The following is a 23676-nucleotide window of genomic DNA, read 5'->3' on the forward strand; positions in this document are numbered from 1 at the left end:
AACATCAACATTACATAAGTACAGTGACATTACTAGGTGTTAAATCTGATACCTAAATACTACATATTCCGAAAACAGTTTTATCTGACATAGAATTCAAATTATGCGGTATAAAAATATAGCAAAAACAGACAAATTCTAGAACACAGATGAAATTTTAATACTTAAAATCCATGAACGGCAGCTAAATAAGATAGATAGATAGATAGATAGATAGATAGAGAGAGAGAGAGAGAGAAATGAGAGCACTGTTCCTTTGTATTTTTGAAACAAAAATACAACTTTTGTTTTCTTTCATTAAGATACTCATTCAGATAGCAAAAAAAAAAGCATTAATGTGTAGTACAACATATCACCAACACCAAACCTGATTTATTAACGTTTACAGAGCTGGAATAAAATAATAATGACATAATATATATAAAAGAGTGTGTGTCAAACATCTGATGTATACAATCAAATTCTCATTTTTCATGTCATTAATTTACCAAACAAGTACCCAAAATAACATCATAACAAATTTATAAAAATGCTAAAATAATCATATTCCAAATGAGTTTCTCACAGCCCGATCAAATTATAGAAATTAATCAATAAATGAATATTGCAATTAGCTGAACATATTTTAACTTTAACGAACAAGAGAAATACCTTAACAACACAGTTATTATAATAATAAAACAATAACACTGTAATATTTAAATTCTGTAATAATATCACATTACACATATACATGAAAGATTTCTCTCTCATATGATGCGGTTCCGACATCAGTACCACAACCAGAAGATTACTTTTAGAACTCAAAGTAAAAATTCACTTACAACCTAATCTGCTATATAAATTTATACATGAATAACTGAAAAAAAGCACGAATTACAAGAAGAGCAACAACAGAGATGAAACACTGACTTTGCAATAAATAATGACATACTGTCATGACCCGTTATGTTGAGTGACTCTGATAGTTGAGGGTTTCCTTGTATGCACATTGCTTTCATGATTCCATTACTATACACTGGTATGAAACAATTAGCTACACGTGAAGCCTATTTCAATCACTTGCAATCATTTGAAATTTTGAATAGTACTGAGAATGTGTGAACCACCTGTTTTCCTCTTGGCAGAGGAATGTGCAACTAGTTACTTTTGTGGAATGTTAAGTTGGGCACAACACTGTTCCCCCACTTGGTAACCTACATCTGTGGACCAAATTCTGTTGTATGACAACAGAAGGCGCAATATTTCTTTTGTAACTTTCTTAAAATAACATTGTGTGTGTGTGTGTGTGTGTGTGTGTTTGTGTGTTTTTGTGTTTGTGTTTTAGAGAGAGAGAGAGAGAGAGAGAGAGAGAGAGAGAGAGAGAGAGAAAGGGAAAGGGGGGGGTGATAAAATTTAAATGCAGAGGTTATCTTTTCTTGTTTTTAAGCTTCTGCTGTAAGCAATATGAATTTTTATATAATTCAAACTTCTCTCATTACTGCCAGAATTGAGTCCCATATATAACACAGGTGTAATTTTGATTGCAGGCTTCAGTGATATACCAGTAATTAACATTTGTGACCACAAAAACAGCTCTCACTGAAAAACAATTTTTTCAGAAAAAAGGAGAATGCAGTATAAACTAAATATCTACAATATAATTAGTTCAACAAAATACAGACTAAAGAAGTTAATGATTTCACCACTCTTACATTTTATCTACATGGGATGAAATTAAGTCTTGTCACATCTTTGCAGATGCACACAATGCATAAAACACAATATACTCCAGAAGCTTTCAGATTTTTGTACGCTTACATCATAGGTCCATACCTACATTCGTTACCTTGAATTTTTTCAATAAAAGCCAAATTATACTCTCATAGATATTATAACTGGTTTTTCTTCACATTTCCACTCTATTTTGTGCTGCTGAAAAACTATATTTTTAGAAGGTCTGTTATACAAAGTATTTGTTCAATAGTTCCTCCTCTTATTCACTAAAATCTGCACTATTCAATGGTATAAATACTGGCTCTGTAGCAACGCTTGACACTGATTGTCTCCCAAGTGTATTCATTAACATTGCACGTCAGTGATAAGTCTTATTAAATGTCTCAGACTTCTGATTCAACACGAGTTTCAGACAGAAAACACACACACACACACACACACACACACACACACACACACACACTGCTTTGGGTATTTACTTACAATGGTTACATCAGTAGCATGAGTTTTTGATACCACACAAAATATGTTCATATGTTCGTACATCAAATTTTAATTCTTCTCTGTTTGCACAGGTTGAAGAAAAGCATCCTAATACAGCTGCGTACCTGTGGAAGAGGCAAAAGGAGGGGAATCTAGTTCAGCCTCCTCAGCCCACTGCTGATGAGATCCCAGTAGTGTGTGTGTATCTTCATCCACACAACGCTGAGGGAACGTGACACCATCTCCCAAACTGAAAACAATAATCCTAGCAAAGCTCTGGCCCTTTGTTTACTTATACAACAAAATAATGCTATGGGCCGAAATATTAGTATTATAAACTATATACACAGAACTACCAACACACACACACATCAAACAGTGTTTTTGACTACACACAGCTCACAAGGCATATAGGCAAGACTACACACAGAATCATGCAGAGAAGCCAGAGTGACTGATATTTCATTATCTTTTATAAAAATGAAACATTTCTGAGTCTAATATTTGAAGAATACGCTGTCAGATTTTGTTTGTTGTGAACATATTATTTCTACCACCGTAAAGGTTAGTGCTTCTACTCCTAACATTATTAATAACACGGAGACTACTCTCACTATTACTATTACAAAACAGTCAGTCTTGATGCCTGTATATCAGACAGAATTTTTACTTGAAACCTGTACAGATTTAAAAACAAAAGATTCAAATTATTTCATTATTCACCACCATAAAATGTGGTGAATAGCTTTAATCTAGCATTTCGATTCATGTTTGTGAATTCAAGTGTGCCGTTATTAATATATACACAGGCATTTTTGGATACTTTTAAAGCATTATGGCATTAATTTTTGTTCTCGTCTACACTTTTTTGTTTACTAGGCATTTACTGTGATATAAAGCACAGGCTGTTTGTCAAACACTAGTGATGGTAAGAGTTTAACTGGATAAATCATATTGTTTGCATCTAAGAACATCTAGACTGTAGTATGTAAAATCTCTTGTTACATATGTTGAAAGGGATTCAAATACTGGTAGTATTACTTATCATCTCCATCAGTATAAGTCTCTCTTTTTTTTTTTTTTTTACCTTACCTGTTGCCATACAGCAGCTGCTATGAAACAACAGCCACATACGAGGACTTCTAATGCCATATTCCTGTCTTGACAATATGAGAACAGAGCTTTAGTTTCCACATGGTTTGTTTCTGTATTAACAGACCACCCATCTATACAGTCTCTCCACATGTGTATGGTGCATCATGGAAGGAATCTGAGCATTCATGAAGTAAAAACAGAAGGACGATCATGGTTTGATATTCTGCTGATGAAGAGTTCATTGAAGATTGGAGCACAAGCTCAAATGTGGGAGGATGGTAAAAGGAAATGACCATATCCTTTTTAAAAGGACCCATCCTGGCATCTGCCTTAAGTGATTTAGGAAAACCACAGAAAACCTAAATTTGGATGGCTGGACGACCATTTGAACCACCATTCTCCTGAACATGACTCTAGTGTCGTATCACTGTCCTACCTTGCTTGATCACTCACGAAGTGCTTCAGTGACAGAACAAGTGAGTTGCTGGGAGTACACTACACTGACTTCATGTAATAAAAACCTGATATCATTATATGCCTTGTCATTGTGTTGTAAACAGCTTTTGTCAAATTGAACTGAATCATTTATTTCAGAAACTCGTCAACAGTCATTTTTTCATAAAATTGTGTTTTTACAGAATCAATAACTCTTACTGCAAACACATGCAGAAACCTGTCAGCTGTCATGTGTCTTATGGGTTAGTATCCAAACTAAAGATTGAGTTTAGTGCAGAAACCTGTCAAGTGATACCACTTAGCATGTTTCTACAGTAAAGTTTCATGTTTGTTGTCAACAGTGTACTGTTGGTAACTTTGGTTGTTTCTGCTTTCCCAGTTGCACCACCTGTGTCTTTTGTCATCACTTTCTAGCTGTCATCATTGAGTTGTCATGTGCAGGTTAAACTAGTGGTGTTATAACAACTAATGTAGCTTTAATTTTGTACTGTTTCACAGTTTGTTTACAGCATCTAGTAGTAGCTGTGAGGATAAACCACAATCAAAATAGTAAAATGGTGTTATTAATAAAGAAAATTACAAATGAAATGTTATGCAAATTGCAAAGGTAAAACCGTGCCAATGAAATTTGTTCCTGATGAAATTATGTGCCACTGTCCATGTAAATGCTGTTTATCAACTAATAATGAAGCATAAAATGAGACTTTGAATTATTTTTATGGACTAGATACTAAAAACAGTCAAGATACATAGCTGCAAACATTAACAGAAGTACAGGAAGTATATTGTAGGGTTGAAACAAACACAGGCAAAGGTCACTTTGATGCTATTGCAACTAAAGCTTCATGCTCAAATAAAAGAACCTGTAACAATTGCTTGGTGTTTTTCTTTTCAAAACGGAACACAACACCAAATTTCGCCATTTAGCTTTCAAAATATGTTTTTTAAGAAAAACAATTTTTTGTTGCAGAAAGCAGTTAACTTAAGTAATTACAAATTAAGGAATAATTGTTATAATTTAGTTATAGGCAACATCTACTTTGAAAGCTTGTTATTTACTACTTCGAATTTTATGAAGTCAAACAATGAGTTGTTATCAACAACAGAATGTTGTCTCTAGTTTCCCAGAAGTTTCACAAAATGCACTTAGTGAGTTTATAAAATAAAAAATTCAGTTGTGGAGGAAAGCTTGGTATTATCACTGTTGATATACAGGATAAGTCACTTTGCCACCTAGAATAACTCCGAAAGTATGATAGTAGCCGAAATGTTTGTGGGACAAATGTTGCATGGGACAACAGGGGCCGCAATATGATGTTGGTTTTTTGTTGCTAGGTGGGGTCATGTCAGAAATATGAATGTCAACTTTGTTTTTTTACATGGGATGCTGTAGTTTGGTACTTATTTTCTGATAGCGGCTATTGAGACGAATCCAGTGATGTGTAACAGTAAGGTCTTTGAAGGTCAAAGAAGGTATTCCTTATTACTGCAGCACTTATTGAAGCACATGCTTTGACAGTTCTCTCTCGTATCTCACACAAATAGTAAATATTCACTGAATACGGCATATCCATCTAACTTGCCATTGAAATGTTAACACCATTTGATGGTTTCACAATACAACACTAATAGGAATGGCAAGACTAGTATCGTCGAATCAATTGGATGTGAATGATGTATTCCTTCAAAGAACAAAGTCAATATGCTTCTCATTTATGGAGAATGCCAATGAAATTCGGTGAGAGCTACAGACTTATACACTGAAAGATATCCTCAACATACTCACCCTACACATCGTACATTTAAATATATGTATGATAAATTGAGAAGAACTGGATCTTTAATGCATCAGAAACATATCCGGCAAAGGAAAGTTACTAACGAGGAAACGGAAATTGGTACTCTTGCCACTGTGGTTCGAGGTCCTTGTGTTAGTTTGTGTCAAATCGCAAGGGAATCTGGCATGAGCCAGAGTAGTGTTGTTTGTGTTCTGCATCGCCATAAATATCATTCTTACCATATCAGTCTCCACCAAGAATTAACTGGTATGGATTGTATGAGTTCTGTTTTTGTATTGAGTTTTGACGATGGGCTCAACTTCAGCTTTAGTGGGATGACACATTAATTAATTTGATTTATCCACGAACTATGGAAATGTTAATTTGCATAACATGCATTATTGGGCAACTGAAAATCCAATTTGAACACGGCAAGTATTACAGGCCCCTATTTCATCGAAGGAAATCTTTATGGTAGGAAGTACACCACATTCCTGCAAGAAACGTTAGGTCTGTTATTGGAAGAAATACCTTCAGGAACAAGGAACAGAATGTGGTATCAACACGATGGGTGTCTGGCACATTTATCGCTAATTGCTAGAAATGAGTTGCAGAGACAATTAATTCCCAAATCATTGGATTGGACATGGAGGAGAAGTGTTGTGGCCGGCTCATTCGCTAGACTTGATGCCTCTGGATTTTTTCTTGTGGGGATTCGTAAAAGACATTGTTTATAAAGATGTTCCAACTACACCTGATGATATGCGAGAGAGAATTGTCACAGTACGTGCTTTGATAGGTGCGAATGTGATAAGGAATACCACTCAATCCATAATAAGAAGAGTGCAGCTCTACATTGATACCAATGGTCATCACTTTAAAAACTTTCTGTAAATGGACATTCATGCCGCCTTTGTGACCTTCGATGGCCTTCAAAGGCCTTACTGTTACACATCATTGGTTTCATCTTGATAGCTGATATCAGAAAATAAGTACCAAACTATAGCATCCCATTAAAAAAAAAAAAAAAAAGTTGACCTTCGTATCTCTGACGCGATCCCACCTAGCAACATAAAACCAAAATCATATTATGGCCCCTGTTGTCCCATGCAACTTTTGTCCCACAAACTTTTCAACTCCTATCATACTTTTGGAGTTATTCTTGGTGACAATAGTTAAGTGACTCAGCCTGTATATCAAGTTACCTGTGTTATCAATGTCTTGTGTCTGCTTTAATGCAAGGTTGGGTTGGTTAGATTAGTGGTGTTCAACGTCCTGTCGACAACGAGGTCATTAGAGACGGAGCACAAGCTCGGGTTAGGGAATGATGGGGAAGGAAATCGGCCGTGCCCTTTCAAAGGAACCATCCCGGCATTTGCCTGAAATGATTTAGGGAAATCACGGAAAACCTAAATCAGGATGGCCGGAGACGGGATTGAACCGTCGTCCTCCTGAATGCGAGTCCAGTGTGCTAACCACTGCGCCACCTCACTCGGTTTTAATGCAAGATATCTGCATAAACAACATAGCTATTTATTATAAAGGATATAACAAAACCAATTATTTGTATAATCAATTGTTAGGTACAGAAATAAAGTGTACTTTATTTGGGTCAATTGAATCTATTAATACCAGATGTCGGCTTCATTCTGTAATGTAACGATGATGTGGAGTGTGATGCATGCAAACAGAAAGGGAACAGAAAACTGACAATATTTCTTATGCATCTATATTACATTATCACATTAGATTAATACTTGATCCATAGATCATGAATATGACATTTCATAATGATGTACAAAGTGTCAGCTTAACTTAAATTTTCTTTACAAAATACATTTTTTTTCCCTACTACATATCTAAAAATTCATCTATTGAGTAGGAGCTGTCATTCAGAAACTCTCTTAATTTGTATTTCAATTCTGGTTGGCTGTCTGTCAGACTTTTAATGCTATTTGGTAAATGACCAAAGATTTTTGTGGCAGCACGATTCACCCCTTTCTGTGCCAAAGTCAGATTTAACCCCGAATAGAGGAGACCATTCTTTCATTTAGTGTTGTAGCTATGCACTTCCCTATTATTTTTGAATTGGGATGGGTTATTAATAACAAATTTCAAAAGTGAATATGTGTATTGCAAAGGTGCTGTGAGTATGCAGAGTTCCTTAAATAAATGTCTGCAAGGTGATCTTGCGTGGGCTCCAGCTATTATTATTCTGGTTACACGCTGGTGAATGAAAATATGCATAGTAGGCTAACTTACTGTCATGTTTATTACCAGACTTTGCAATAACATGAATGTCATAAGTAGATGAACCTACACATTTCAGCCGATCATCAATGTGATTCTTCCAATTCAATTTCTCATCAATGCATACACCCAGAAATTTTGAATATTCTGCCTTAGCAACAGACTTCTGTTCAAAGTCTATATTAATTGATGGTGTTGTACCATTTATTGTACATAACTGTATGTACTGTGTTCTTTTTTAAAATTTAGTGAATCCATTTGCATAGAACCACTTAATAATTTTGTGAAAGATATTATTTACTATTTCATCGGATAATTCTTGCTTGTTGCATGTGATTACTATACTTGTAACATCAGCAAAAATAACTAGCTTTGCATCTTGACAAATATAGAGTGGCAAATCATACAAGTGACCCAAGCCTCAAGCTTGAACCCTGTGGGACACCATTCATGATACCTCCCCAGTTAGAGACCTCTGCTGATTTTTGCAAACTATCTGTACTGTTAATTTCAAACTTCTACATTCTTCCCATTAAATATGAATTAAACCACTTGTGCACTGTCCAACATATACCACAATACTTAAGTAAGCTTATCTAGAAGAATTTCATGATTCACAGTCAAAAGCCTTCGAGAGGTCACAAAAAATTGCAATGGGCGACATTTGGTTGTTCAGAGCATTTAATATTTGATCAGTGAAAGCATATATAGTATTTTCTGTTGAAAGGCCTGACATTTTGTTAGTACTTCATTTTTACAAATATGTGAAGCCAGTCTTGAATACAATACTTGTTCAAGAATTTTGGATAAAGCTGTCAGAAGTGAGATTGGGTGGCAGTTGTTAGCATCAGACCCATCCCCTTTCTTATGCAATCATTTAACAATAGCGTATTTAAGTCTATCCAGAAAAATGCCCTGTTTCAGTGCGGTACTACATACATGGCTGAGAATTCGACTTATCTGTTGGGAACAAGCTTTTAATACCCTGTTGGAAATGACATCAATTCCATGCGAGCTTTTACTTTTGAGTGAATTTATTATTTTCCTAACTTCAGTATGATATGTGAGCTGAATTTCAGTTTTATCAAATTACATAGGTATTGCCTCATCCACATATAGCCTTGCATTTCCTAATGAATAGCTGGATCCTATTTTCTCTGCAACACTTAAAAATGATTATTAAAAATATTTTCTGCTTCTGACTTTTTTTTAGCAAACTTTTCATTGAGTTTTATAGAAATCCAATCTTCTTGTGCTTTTGGTTGCTCTGCTCCCCTTTCAACAATATTCCAAATTGTTTTAATTTTATTATCAGAGGTGCTAATGTCCAACATAAACCACATACTTCTTGACTTTTTAATAACTTTTCGTAATACAGTTCAGAAATTTTTATAATGCTTTACTGTTTCTGGACTGTTACTCCTAGTTGTAAGATACATTTCCCTTTTCAGTTTACAAGGTATTTTTATCCCTTTAGTAAGCCATAGCTTTTTAGATAGTTTCTTACAATTATGCTTCACTGTTTTCTTAGGGAAGCTGTTTTCAAATATATTCACAAAGATACCATGAAATAGGTTAAATTTTAAGTAAGCATCAGGTTCCTTGTACACCTCATCCCAGTCTAACTGTTGGAAGCTTTCCCTAAAATTTGCAATTGTTAAATCATTAATTGGACCCACTATTCTGGAGGACTGTTTTACATTACTGCATGGAGGTATGTTGTATACTGTAACTAGTGCATCATGATCAGAAAGACCATTCTTAACAAGAAAAATTTTTATTTGATTAAATTTATCTTTGTCTTCAAAAACATTATCAATGTGTTGCTTTCCCATACAACCTGGGTAGGAAAATCAATAACCAATTTCAAACTGAAAGAACCAAGTAATACTTGAAGGTCATGTTTTCTATCAGAAAATCTACATTGAAATCCCCACAAACAATAATCTGCTTCCCCCGTCTTACAAATAGCACAACAAAGAATACAAGTTTCTCAGAAATAGCTGAAAATTTCCCAGTGGGGACCTACACCCAGCTGCCATTATATAAGTGCCATTATTTAGTTTAAGTTCACAAGCAATGTTTCTATATGTTGCTCAACACAAAATTTCTTAGTTTCTAGATTTAATTGTTTTTTTAATTTTTCAAACTGTTTTATTTTTGTATTAGTTTTTTGTCAGGTTAATTTTCCTTTGTAGCCCTACTGATTGGGTCGTGTATGGTTGAGAAAGTAGAAGAACTACGGATACAGTAACATTTACACTGTCTACAAATATTAATGAGGATATCTACACTGCATCCATTACATAATTATTGATGCAAATATCTGCACACAGCAATAAATATCTGCACCCACATAAACCACGAGTGACAAAGGGACAACGACTATCTGATTACATGGACGTGGAAGCTTGAAGGTGTTGATGATTAAGGGCAGATATTCTTTTAGAAGGGCACATCCCTGCCCACAATGTGGTGCTATTTACTGGTTCAATTTACTTACCTCACAATCAATGCAGACAGTGGGTGCCTGGAGATTGGTAGGAGTAAGGTCAGGGGCAGACCAAAGGAGAGAAGTATCTGGGAAGTTTTTAGAGATTTGTGTGGGGGTTTATTTATTTCGCTTGAGAAATTTAGAGTTTGTAACCCAACAATCCTTTGGGAAGGGAGGTACTGCTACCAGATTGTTTTGCTAATATGAGACCAGTACTGTATTTTGTGGATAATGGTTGTGGGTCATACTAGACATGTTTTTAATTTGGAAACTCTATTGACTTAATCTGTTGTGTGTTAATGTGTTGAGTTCCATCACAGTAAAATGAAGGATTACTGCAATAAGCATAATCAATTTCTTCACTGTAAAAGGTGACAGTGTATGAAATTTGATAGCACATTCTACAGTAAACAAAAGAGGAGACTGTATTGCTAATAGCACTTCATGACAAATTTTTGTCTTTGAAGATTTTATTTGGTGGCTTAACTGAATTTAATTTCATAATTTATGAAAATAATTGTATGGATATTCTTTTTCATGCCAAGTAGAATTTTCCATGAGATTAAGTCTCAAAATTTTCAGTCCCATACTGTGATTACTTTATCAGAGTAAGAGAGTGTTCAGCAGTGAAATAATGTGCTCAGCATGTAGATATTTGAGTTAAGGTAAAGTACAGTATACCAAAAGACTTACTGAACCATTGTATTCCTTAACATGCACCATAATACTTCTAAGAAAGTGCTTTTTGGTAAGTAAGAATTTATAATGAATCAATTACAACTGTGTTTAGAATTTATGGAGTTCAAGTATGTTTTGGACTCTATTTTGACAAAATATAATTAGAGAGCAGTTCAGAAATATGAACTGAATCTCCATATGTAAATTTATTGTGCAACAATTACAGTACAGCTACAGTTTCTATCAAACCAAATCAAGAGAGCACAAAATTCAGAACTGATAAAGGAGTTAACTAAGTTAAAAGTTTTATGTAAAACTTCCATATACTTGGAAGACACAACAGACAGCTTGAATGACCTCCCAATTTGCAGCAGACTTTACTTTCTTATGCCGCACAACTTTTTAATAATAATTTTAAAAAAAACCACAACAATAAGATACATATGAGAACAGCAATGAACATTAACTGTAGTGATATTCAAATGTTGTATAATCACTACATTGAAAGGAAGACACTGAATATTAGTGATCATGTTATTTCATTAATTCATAGTTAAAATTTTTAGAAACAGGTGGGATACAAATGGACATGTAAGACTAAAGATAGCAACACGTGAAGAAGTGTGGAAGATGTCTTTATCCAGAAGTGGATGAATAATGACTGGTAGTGGTAGTGGTGGTCAATAGAACAGCAACTCACGATGGGTGTCTCCCTTGAGACAAAGCAATATGAAAAAGTCCTACAATGGGAACTGAAAATTTCACACAGTATTAAATCAATTTAACATACATTTTGCCATGAGTGAAAGAATGAAACATCCTAGACAAACATTCAGGAATGGGCCCTACTGCAACAAAATTAAGAAAAAACTTACTTCAATATATGAACCTAAATTAGATGTTGTCTGCATAAAAGGCTTTAATTGTTATAACAATACTGTTACATTTGTTCTACATATTTAACAATTATTAAGGTTTTAATGCAACAAAATGAAAAATTTAGTATCTTTCATGCTGGAACAATTCTTAAAAGTTGAGCCACAAAAAAATTCAAATCATATTACATGCTAGCGCTATTTGATTCCTTCAGTTTGTAGGGAACTCAAAGTGAATAATGCCAGTGCCATCAAATAACATTTACTCAGCATTCAGAAGTACTGAAAGCAAAGTCAAGCACTAGAAGGAAACTGTAAATAGCACAAAACAACAATTAATGCATGAGGCAACCTAAATAAAGTAACAGTAATCTTTAACTTATGAACAGGTGAAGCACATGTATGAAGGAAGGAGTAAAAGTTACGGTTCATCATAGACATGAAGCACTGAGTGGTCAATAGGTGCATAAACAAGGTTGAAAACATTGCTACACTTTTAGAAAATGTCATCCTATAGAGCTAACTAATGTAGGATGACATTGTACCAGCACTGCACCTAGACTTTGCTCTTTCCATTATAGTATTTCTCCCAGAACATCTCTTTATCATATAAAATACATATATGGACATGTAAAACACAATTATCAGAAGATTGTGTGATAAGATATCAAAAGGTTTTACTATACTGTTCTATCTCACATAGTTCTCACATATACCTCAACTTGAAAACTAAATCACAGCTACATGGCTGATATAAGGACGGTGAAATCTAACATCAGTAGGTAAATGCAAGTGATGACACAAAGTAAGTTAGGAAGTGCAGATACATTAATAATAAGAAATATTTTACTCATATACGAATATCATGCAATACCACAACAGTGTTTCAGAAAAAATACTACATACAACTCGCCTACTCATTTGTGAACCTAAAACATAAGGAACAGAAAACTGCTAACATTGAAGATGTTTTTCCTATTTTTTCTATCACTACTGTTTATATCCTAATAACAACAGTTTTCATTACATTAAAGTTTGGGTAGTACAACCACAAAGACAAAGAAAAGAAATCATTTCTCTAACTCTGATAACTTCAGAAAAATGTGTAATGTTTTTGGGAGGCATTTATGAAGTGTATTCAAAAAATGCCGGAACATTCGTAATTTTGCCGTTGGTATCCTTGCACACTCCTGTGTTTAATGTGTAACTTTATGTCTGTTAGTCACTGTTCAGAGCTGTATTGAGTAGAACGTTGTGTCAAACAATTTGCAAATTTCGAGATGGTAGAGTTACAGGAGTAATGTGTCTACATTAAATGTTGTATGAAACTCAAGAAAACGTTTACAGAGACATGCCAAATGTTGCAGGAAGCCTACACTGATGAGCTGTACTCTGTGTTATGAATGGTTTACATGGTTTAAAAATGGCCAGACAGAAGTTAAAGATGACCCTCATCTGTAAGTGTCCGAGCCTCTGGAGCCACCTCCATAAAGCTGAGTTCCATACTTTTCAGTGGGCTATCTGAATTTCTCCAAGATCATAGTCCCTCCCCCCACGAAACCGACATGCACACCAAATTGTCAGTCCCAAAATTCATGGTTCAACTTGATATTGGGGAGTGACAATGGAAGCAGCAATGAAGGTGTTACCTCTTACTGGTCCACATCAAAGTGGTCAAACTGAACGTCGAACAGCACTCTCGAGAGATGTTTTTGATGGTATTTTGTCCCCCCTCATGGCATAAAGTTAATCCCAATTGACAGAGTCCCCTGTTGGGAATGATCCGTAATTTCAGCATCGCATGTTGGACTAAGTAAATAAAGTAAGTATGTTGTTCTGTTAGACCCTGGATGTCTTTAATGGAACCCAGCATAGTTTGCAATTGCACTGGAAGGTGGAAGACACATTTTATTTGATGTTTCTTGAGCAGCCTACCAATCTTGAAGGAAACGCCATCAACATAGGGGCGGAAAACAACCCCTGTGGAGTTCTCTGTTTCTTCTGACTGTTCTTGAATTTTAGTGCAAGCCTGTCAAAATCCGTTACAGCTCTGTTTCACAGAGTACCCATTTTGTACAAACATGGAATGAGGATAGCTAAGCTCTGCTGCTAAGCTCCCTTCATCTGAGATAACTCTAGCCCAATGAACAAGATTCCATAATACGACACTGCATTGAGATGGGTGATGGTAGCTCAAACCTTGTAGATATAGTTCAGCATAAGCTGGGTTACGAAACACACAGGGACCCACGGACTCACGGAGTTGTCTTCTTTTCTGTGGACCAAGACATCTACGACTAGCATGTCTCATTTTTCTCCACTTTGTGGTGAAGCAAATGCTAGGATGGAGGGAAATAAGGTGTTCCAGAAATGCTGGAACCATTTCTGTTCTGTGTGACCAAACTACAAAGGTCTCATCCCCCTACCTCCAGAAACATTTACGTTTCAACACCTCTGACTGAAGTGCTTTTTCCTTGAAGTCTTTCATAAAAAGGCTAGCCACTATGGTAGACAAAGGGCTACCCATGGCAACACCATCAGTTTGCTCAAAATATTGCTCATTAAATAAAAAGTATGTCGAGGTAAGCACACATTTGAAAAGATGTGAGATGTCCACTTCCAACTTAGTTCCTGTAAGTTGTAACAAAACTTACTAATACATCAGCTGATTTGAGACACAAAGTCTTCAGTCATTGTATCATATCTTCTGAGTTTCGAATGTGATGTTTACATTTTCCTACCACAGGACTCAGAAGATCCTCTACTGATTCTGATATGGCAAAGTGCAACCCCTTCCTTATGGATCTTAGACAGCTCATAAAGTCGTGGCAGAACTGGTGCTTGTACTCTCAAGCTCTTTTTAAGATGTTCAAGAAACTGTCTTGATTTGAGGAAGTGAATGTCTTCTGTTGTACTGTATCAGTTGGATCCTTCTGGAGATGATGATATGCTGAGTCGTGGAGTAGATCTGTCATCTTGATGAAGTAAGATGTTGCAGGCAAAAGAAAAGTAGTGTTTCCCTTGTCAGTACATATCATCACTGCTTCTGTGTCTTCTCTTAAAGAACTGAGAACTTTCCGTTCTTCATTGTTGATTTTCTGCTTGGGTCCGGGCACCCTGGTTATTTATGGCCCTCCAAGCATCTTGCCTTATTTCTTCAGCAGTTTCACTCAGTAGTTTTAAAGACACCTTGCTCAATGCACTAATAAAAGCATTGATAGGCAAGTGTACGCAACTGGAGTATGCACAAAATTTAGTCCATTTTCCAACACCAATATCACAGCGTCACTCAGTTGTTTACCTGAGAAATTAAACACAGTACATCTACATGGTTGATGTTCTTGTGATAATTGTCATGTAAGGCAATGGAACTTGGAAGTTTGACATGCAATGGCCTGTTGCTTCATCCAGTCTGAAAGTGACCCCATAACTCTGCCCACCCACTCCCAGGAATCCGTTGACAGGCACGACGGGATATTCAGATGTAGTGAAAGCAAGCTCCTGGAGATACTCTCCAATTCTCGCCCAGTATACCAGCTTCTCTCTCTCACCAGAGCCATGCTGGCTCATTGTTTGGTTCTCTTGGTGGCCGCAGAATCTATATAATGAGTAAACCTGGTGAATGTTGGTATAGTTTGCTAGTCCCAACATCTGAATAAGAATCTGATAGAGCAAGTGCAGGTTGAAATGGGAAACAGATCCATAATGCATTTCAGCCGGCACGCACTAAAGCTCAAGAACAGACAGAAGAAACAGAGAACTCCATGAGGATGGTTTTTCTACCCCATGTTGTTGGCATTTCCTTCATGATTGGCACGCTGCTCTCAAGAAACATCAATCAAAAAATACTGTCTTCCACCCTCCAGCACAATTGCGAACTATGGTGGGTTCCGTTAAGGAAAACCTGGGTCTCAAGATACCAGGGATATACAAAATTCCGTGTCAATGTGGGAAATCATACATTAAGATGTGTCACACTGTCAAACATAGACATCACACCAGATTAGATCAGTCAGAAAAGTCTGCTGTGCTGCCTTGACATGGTATGCAGCATGACTTACAGAGACACATAGATCACTTCGTCTGCTTTCATGTACTGAGACTCGACCATGAAAGAAGCAGTCAAAATATGTGTAAGTAACAACCTAATTAATAGAGAGATGGGATTTTAACTCAACAAGGCATGGGACCCAGCATTGATGGTACTAAGGCATTGTTGGCCGCAAACGGAGAACTCTGAGTCAACACAATAGAGAATCGGAGTCCGCACACTTAAGCTGGGCACCAACACACTGCCCCCACGCACGTTGGGCCGCAATTTGCGGCCATGCATTTCCTGCATCCTGCATATGAAAACAGTGCCCCATTTCTCTGGCAGTGGCAATGGAAGTCACCCTGATCTATGATTCATCTACAATGACGTTACAGGCCCATTCTTTGGTGCTAGCGCTTTTCTAGCAAGTCAATGTATATATTGGCGAGCCACTGCAGCAACACTTCAGTAAGCACCTGAAGACTATGAGCAGCTGTCTCGTTGAAATATTGAGCAGCTTCCACATTATCCGACTCAACGCCCGTGAACCAATGAAAGAGTTATTATGTCAGGAAAGTCTTAAACAGCACTTCTGGTACCTCTACAGGGAGGAGATGGTCAACAGAATAAGTGAGTTTGATAAACTCCACAACAAGAAAACAGACCACTGTGCTCTCTCGCATTTTTACTGACATGTCGGAACCAGCAAACTACACCGACATTCGTCAGCTTTGTCCATTATACTAACACTGTGGCTGCCAAGAGGATCAAACGAGCCAGCACGACACTGATGAGAAAAAGAAGCTGGTATATTGGGTGAGAATTAGACAGAATCTGTGGGAGCTTGCTTTCACTACATCTGAATTTCTCACCGCTTCTGTCAGCAGTTTACTGGGAATGGGTGGACAACGATATGCAGCCAGTTTCGGACTGGACGCGGAAACAGGCTGTGGCACGTCTACTTCCAAGTTCCACTGCCCTACACGACAGTCATTGCAAGAACATCAACCATGTAGACTTACTGTGATTAATTTCACAGATAAAAAATTGGTTGACGGTGCAATATCGGTGCTGGAAATGGACTAAATTTTGCCTATCAAGGATTTTATCAGTGCACTGAGCAAAGTGTCTTGCAACTTCCGGGTGAGGCTGCTGAAGAAATACGGCGAGAGGCTTGCAGGACCATAACCAGGATGCCCGCACCCAAGCAGATCATCAACAATGAAGAACGGATAGTTCTCCATTCTTTGCGGGACGACACAGAAACAATGATTTTACACGCTGACAAGGGATACACTCCTTACTTCAGCAAGATGACGTGTTTACTGCACAATGCAGCGTAACGTTGTCTCCAGAAGGATCCAACTGATAAAGTACAATGGAAAACATTCTAGCTCCTCAAATCCAGACAGTTTGTTGAACATCTTAAAAAGTGCTTGAGAGTACAAGCACCAGTTCTGCCTTGACTTTATGAGCTACCTAAAATCAATACGGAAGGGGTTGCACCTCGCCCTATCATAAGCAACATAGGATCCCCAACATATTACCTAGCAAAACATCTGGCTTCTCTTCCGAGTCCTTTGGTAGGAAAATGTAAACATCGCATTCGAAACTCAGAACATATGATACAATGGCTGAAGACTGTGTCTCAAAGCAGCTGACGTATTAGTGAGTTTTGGTGTGGTCTCTTTGTTCACATGAGTACCTCTGGGGGATTCATTACAACTTACAGGAACTAAGTTGGAAGTGGACATCTCACATCTTTTCAAATGTGTGCTTACCTCGACATACTTTTTATTTATTGAGCAATATTTTGAACAAGCTGATGGTGTTGCCATGAGTAGCTCTTTGTCTCCCATAATTGCTAACCTTTTTATGAAAGACTTCAAGGAAAAAGCACTTCAGTCAGAGGTGTTGAAATGTAAATGTTTCTGGAGGTATGTGGATGACATCCTTGTAGTTTGGTCACATGGAACATCAATGGTTGCAGCACTTCTGGAACTCCTTACCTCCCTCCATCCTAGCATTTGCTTCACCACAGAAGTGGAGAAAAATGAGACATGCTGCTCATAGGTGTCTTGGTCCACAGAAAAGACGACGATTCCGTGGGTCACAGTGTGCTACCATCACTCATCTCAAAGCAGTGTCATATTATGGAATCTTTTTCATTGGGCTAGAGTTATCTCAGATGAAGGGAGCTTATCAGCACAGCTTAGCCGTCTTCATTCTATGTTTGTACAAAATGTGTCCTCTGAGAAACAGATCCATAATGGATTTCAATGTGCATGTACTAAAGCTCAAGAACAGTCAGAAGAAACAGAGAACTCCATGGGGTGGTTTTTCTCCACTGTGTTGATGGTGTTTCCTTCAAGACTGGCAGTCTGCTCATGAAAGAGTTAAGATGGTGGTTTTAACATTTCAGGTATTCCACATAGCCTTTTCCCACTTGAGTGCAATGCACAGAATGTTTATAAGACCACAGGAAACGGTCAGAAAACGTCCTCCTTTCAGATGTTGTTCAACATCACATGGCTTGACTATAAATGGTGGTGTGTGTATAGGTGTACAGAAATAAATTTAAATTAACTTTATTTTGAGCACTATCATTGACAAAGAAAATGTCGGATTTGATATTCACCCATGTATCCTGTATACATTACTGATCCTTCCTCAGAGCAACACAAATTTTCTATTAATCAGATACAAGTTTTTTATTTGATACCTTATTTACATTGTGTCTTTACTGTATTTATGTAATTTATATCTGAAACTATGTACACATGACACTTTCCGTAACCTTGCAATTCACTCACTACCTGGATTTATGGAACACAAAATAAATAAATAAAAAGTTAAAATAAAGGTTGACCCTTCTTGTGAATTTCTGCACTATGTCATTTTGCAGTAGGTTCGTACTAATAACACCAAGTTATATCACCCATGATGATTTTTTTCAGAAAAGATATGTCCGGTTTCGCATTTCAATCAAGTTGCAGCAAGCTTCCACATATTGTCTTGTTCTAGGGTTAAGGTATGAAGAACAAACTTTTCACACACTTTTCTCTTCTTCAAAAAGTTCTGTTGAATGTCTTGAGAACACTTGATTTAGAGATTTTGCTGCACTGCAATTTGTGGCAGAATAATACTGACACACTGTGGCTGTAAGTCCACTACTTAATACTGCCTGCTCACAACTGAGTGGTCGAATGCTCATCTGTTATATACAATCACTAGTTCAAGCTGCCACCGTAGTTACTGCACTGGTGTCACTTACACACCAGAAGTAAAAGCAATTTTACTAGATGGGTAGTGTAATAAGTAGTAGTATACAAACAACAGAGGTAATGAATGGTAAATGCTACTTTCAAAAAACGTAGCAACTCGTTTTCTGCAAATTGCCAGCCACTCCCCTCCCCACCCCTCCCCTGAAAAAAAATATATATATATATATATATATATATATATATATATATATATATATATATATATATATATATATATTGGAAAAAAGCTTTATCAAGAATTAACAGGAAATAACAATTTTCATTGCATAAATCTCATGATACATCCACTGCAATAAGTAGCAAGTCAAGTACAGATTTAGAAATAGCTGCTAATCACATTTTCACTGACATTAATAAATGGTTTAAAGTTAATTCACCATCATTAAACTCTGAAACGATGCACTATATGCTGTTCAAAACCTATAAGAGATTTCCTTCCAGCACGTGTATAGCATATGAAGACATGCAGATGGAAGAGGTTGACAGTGTTAAACTTCTGGGATTACAACTCGACAATAAAGTCAGTTGGGAAGGGAATGCCACAGCATTGCTAAAGCACCTAAGCAAGTCTGTATTTGCAGTGAGAATGATGTCAGATGTAGGAGAGATAAATATATAAAACAACTGCACACTTTCATGGTATTACAAGATCATAATCTGTGGTAACTCATCAAATCAAGCAAAAGTTTTTAGCCAATAATAAAATACCAACAGCCGGTATTATTCGTTAGGCAACCAGTTTCAGCACTACATTATACCTTCTTCAGGCCTGCATATATTGAGTAACCCTTGTGTTAGAAACCAATGCAGCACTGTCAACTGATATCATGAAGATTTTTTTCCCATGGGCATGTGCACTCCTTGGACAGTTGCTGACCACTGTCCAAGGTGCCCACATGCCCGGGAGAAAAGAAATCTTCACGATACCAGTTGACAGTGCTGCATTGGTTTCTAACACGAGGGTTACTCGATATATGCAGGCCTGAAGATGGCATAATTTAATGCCAGTTCATAATTTAATGCCAAAACTGGTTGCGTAACAAATAAAACCAAAATAACAGCAGATGGTATTTTATTATTGGAAATTGACTAGCCGAAGTCCCGCACTCTGGACACAGGATGAAGTTACATTCATTAAAAGTTTTCAGCATGCAAAAGTGTGTAATAAGAATAATTTGTGGTGTAAATTCAAGAACATAATGTAGAAACCTGTTCAGGGAACTTTGTATTCTAACCACTGCTTCCAGTATATTTATTCTTTAATGAAATTTGTTGTAAGTAATATATATCTATTTCCAACCAATAGCTCAATACATAGTATCAATACTTGGAATAAAAACAACCTACATAAAGACCTAAAATGACATACCTTGCTCTAAAAATGGGTACAATATTCAGGAACAAACATATTCAATAAATTGCCAGCAACCATTAAAAACTTGGTTTCCGATAAAGCATGGTTTAAACAGAGTTTGAAAGACTTTTTGATAGGCAACTCCTTCTACTATATAGATGAATATTTTAACAAGGACTGTTAGACCAGCCTAACTAAAAATGTCTTTTAGATTTCAATTTTGACAGCACTTTGACACAATAGTTAAGATTAGGTATTTTTGTATGATAAATTTATTAAAAATGCATTACAATGTTTAATTCTGACAGTGTATTAATCCTTTAAATATTAGTAGTTCTGGTTTACTGTAATGTATTCACCTATTTTTGACACTTTCCTGACCAATGATCAGGGTAGTCAGTAGTGTATTCAATTGTTTTATGTTTTTTATGTTACTCTTTCTGAGACATTCCACACCCATGACAATCATCTCATTTTTGGGTCTATGGAACAAAAATGAAATCTAATCTAATCTCTTTACAAATAATATCATTACTTGTGAAAAGTCTGAGACTGTAACTAACACTAACTGCACAGTTTATGCATACTGCATTAAGGAAACACAGTGACTATCTTGTAAAATGTTTTTATTATATATATTTCAGTGCCGGCCGCGGTGGTCTAGCGGTTCTAGTTGTTCAGTCCGGAACCGCGCGACTGCTACGGTCACAGGTTCGAATCCTGCCTCGGGCATGGATGTATGTGATGTCCTTAGGTTAGTTAGGTTTAAGTAGTTCTAAGTTCTAAGGGACTGATGACCATAGATGTTAAGTCCCATAGTGCTCAGAGCCATTTGAACCATATATTTCAGTTTCAGGTCACAGAAATGGTTGTATGACCTAAAATAATAAATAATAAGCAATACTGTCTGCTTGGTCATTAATGTCCAATGTGAATAGTAATTACACTATTAAACTTCCCGTGACACTAAAAATATTACTTTTGTTTCTGCAATAACCTTCCATACAGGATCACATACTGTGCTCTGGCTGTTAAGAAACTTAAACTCAATCACAAACCTGGTGAGAGATCCTCAGAAATCAAGTTTTAGTAGATGGTGATGTGTCATTGGATCAGTAACTTTTCATTGGTCTACAAATTTAAATCCTGGGACTTCAGATACTGTGTATAAAGACAGCAAGTTGGGTGTTGCATGATCAGCCTTTTCAGAAACTGATTCATCATTGGAGGTCATTTCACTTCAGGCAGGTTATTATGTTAGGACTCAGGAGATGTCACAGAATTATGCTACAAATAGAAATGATGAGTGACAAGGTGGTAGTAAAATGGATTAGTTTCGCTACCCCCTCCCCCCCCCCCATCCGACTCCTCATTTTTTATTTAGACTTGCACTCTCTTCCAAATGCAAATGATAGTTCTTAGCTAACCCTTTAGCTAAATTTTGGTCAAGAGTGGAGCTAATTCATTTGCAAATTCTGTATAACATCTGACAAGACTTCTGTCAGGACCTGACATCATCTTGAGTTTTAATAATTTCACATGGGTTTCCTACATCACTAGTACTGATTACTTCATCACCAATCTTTGCAGCACTAAAAGAATTGAATGGTGGTAACATTTCATGATTTTCTTTTGGGAAGTGACATTTGAAGATGGACTTGAACGTTTACACTGTCCAGTCATGTTAATGTGACCACCTGTCAAAGCCTGAATAACTGCATTTTGCAGTGCAGACCACTGTGAGATGTGCAGGAAGAGAGTCAGTGAGGTTTGGAACATACCGACAAGGATATGAAGCTGTGATGACTCCAGTGCCAGCTGTGCTAGGTTTCTTGGTTGAGGCTCCATGGCACCAACAGCCCAATTGAGGTGGTCCCACAGATTCTCAACTGGGTTTAAATCTGAGGCATTTAGTGGCCTGGGGAGTACAGTAAACTCACCCTGGTACTCTTCAAACCACACACATACCCTGCAAGCTGTGTGACACATTGCACTGTCCTGCTGGTATATGCCATTGTGCCAAGGAAAAACAAACTGAGAGGTGGACGCAGTCCCCGAGGATAAATGCATATTTATGTCGATCCACTGTGTCTTCCAGAATGACAAGATCATTCAGGGAATACCACAAAAACATTCCCCAGACTATAATGCTCCTTAGACGTTTCACACCATACATGCTAACAATCATGGAGCATAAAAAATAATTCACCTGAAAAGGCCACCACAGTGGATGGCCAATTGCAGTATTGGCTTCCAAATTCCATCTTTGTTGTTGACGAACAGCTGTCAGCATGGGTGCATGAAGGTCACTGAGGAGACACTGTTGGTAACCCCTTGGTTGATCTGCACAGTCAGTTGCTGAACAGTTGCACGTTTATTCACCTGTACACATCTCAAACCATCGTTTACTCGTGTCATCTATGGCCTGCAGTGCAGCACAGTTGCCTTGGTACAAGTTGTGGATAGCACAATTTTGCCATGCACGGTATACTTGAACCACAGTGGCACATGACCAGTTTGCAAACTTTGCTGTTTCGGAAATGTTTTCACCATTGATCTGAAAGCCAATGATCTTGTCCTTTTGGAGGTCAGTTAAATCACTCCTTTCTCGTATTATGACAATGACTGTATTGTTTTCCATGTCCCCTGACATCAAACGTAAGTGGCAGCCACGTCACTGTGACTAGACTATGTACCTTTGTATTTCACCTGCAAAATCTGCAACAATATATTCTCATAGTATAACCAAAGTCTTCACACATTGAACTCATTGTTGCACCCAGGCACATTTGAATTATCATCTGCCTCTCAGGAATATCAGCACTTGTATTTAGTGTGATGGTGTATTGGTTAAAGACACAGATGTCTGTTTTCTATAGTTTTCTTAAATATTGCTCTCATGAATGGCAAGGTGGTCGCTTTGAAAAGCACACAGATTATTCACTCCATACCTTTAGTTCATAAGAGCTGATGCTGCTCCTCTCAGGGCCTCATTATCAAAGGAATGTTAAACCCTAGCATTTGTTCCATCCATTTTTTCAGTCATTTTTCAATATTACTTTGAGGAAGCAATAATTTACAGCTTCTAGATTTTTTCTTTTTTTAAAACTATGGTTTGCACATAGCTGTATTGTCCTTTCACTAAACAATTTATTTCAGTTAGAAATGGACCAGCTTCTA

General features: G+C 36.9%; 1 protein-coding gene across 2 annotated transcripts in view; it reads right to left on the reverse strand.

Annotated features, from left to right (window-relative positions):
• Nucleotides 1–467: 467 nt before the first annotated feature.
• The window catches only part of LOC124723158 (palmitoyltransferase ZDHHC2), a 279047-nt gene continuing 255838 nt past the window's right edge, over nucleotides 468–23676 (reverse strand). The window contains exon 8 of one of the 2 annotated variants that reach the window (XM_047248352.1): nucleotides 468–2449. In XM_047248352.1, the coding sequence (XP_047104308.1) occupies nucleotides 2308–2449 (142 nt within the window). In that variant the 3' untranslated portion in view covers nucleotides 468–2307. The remainder of the gene's footprint in view (nucleotides 2450–23676) is intronic. The other variant, XM_047248350.1, reaches the window with a different exon arrangement.

The sequence above is a fragment of the Schistocerca piceifrons genome, chromosome X, assembly GCF_021461385.2.
Source record: "Schistocerca piceifrons isolate TAMUIC-IGC-003096 chromosome X, iqSchPice1.1, whole genome shotgun sequence".
Lineage (NCBI taxonomy): Eukaryota > Metazoa > Arthropoda > Insecta > Orthoptera > Acrididae > Schistocerca > Schistocerca piceifrons.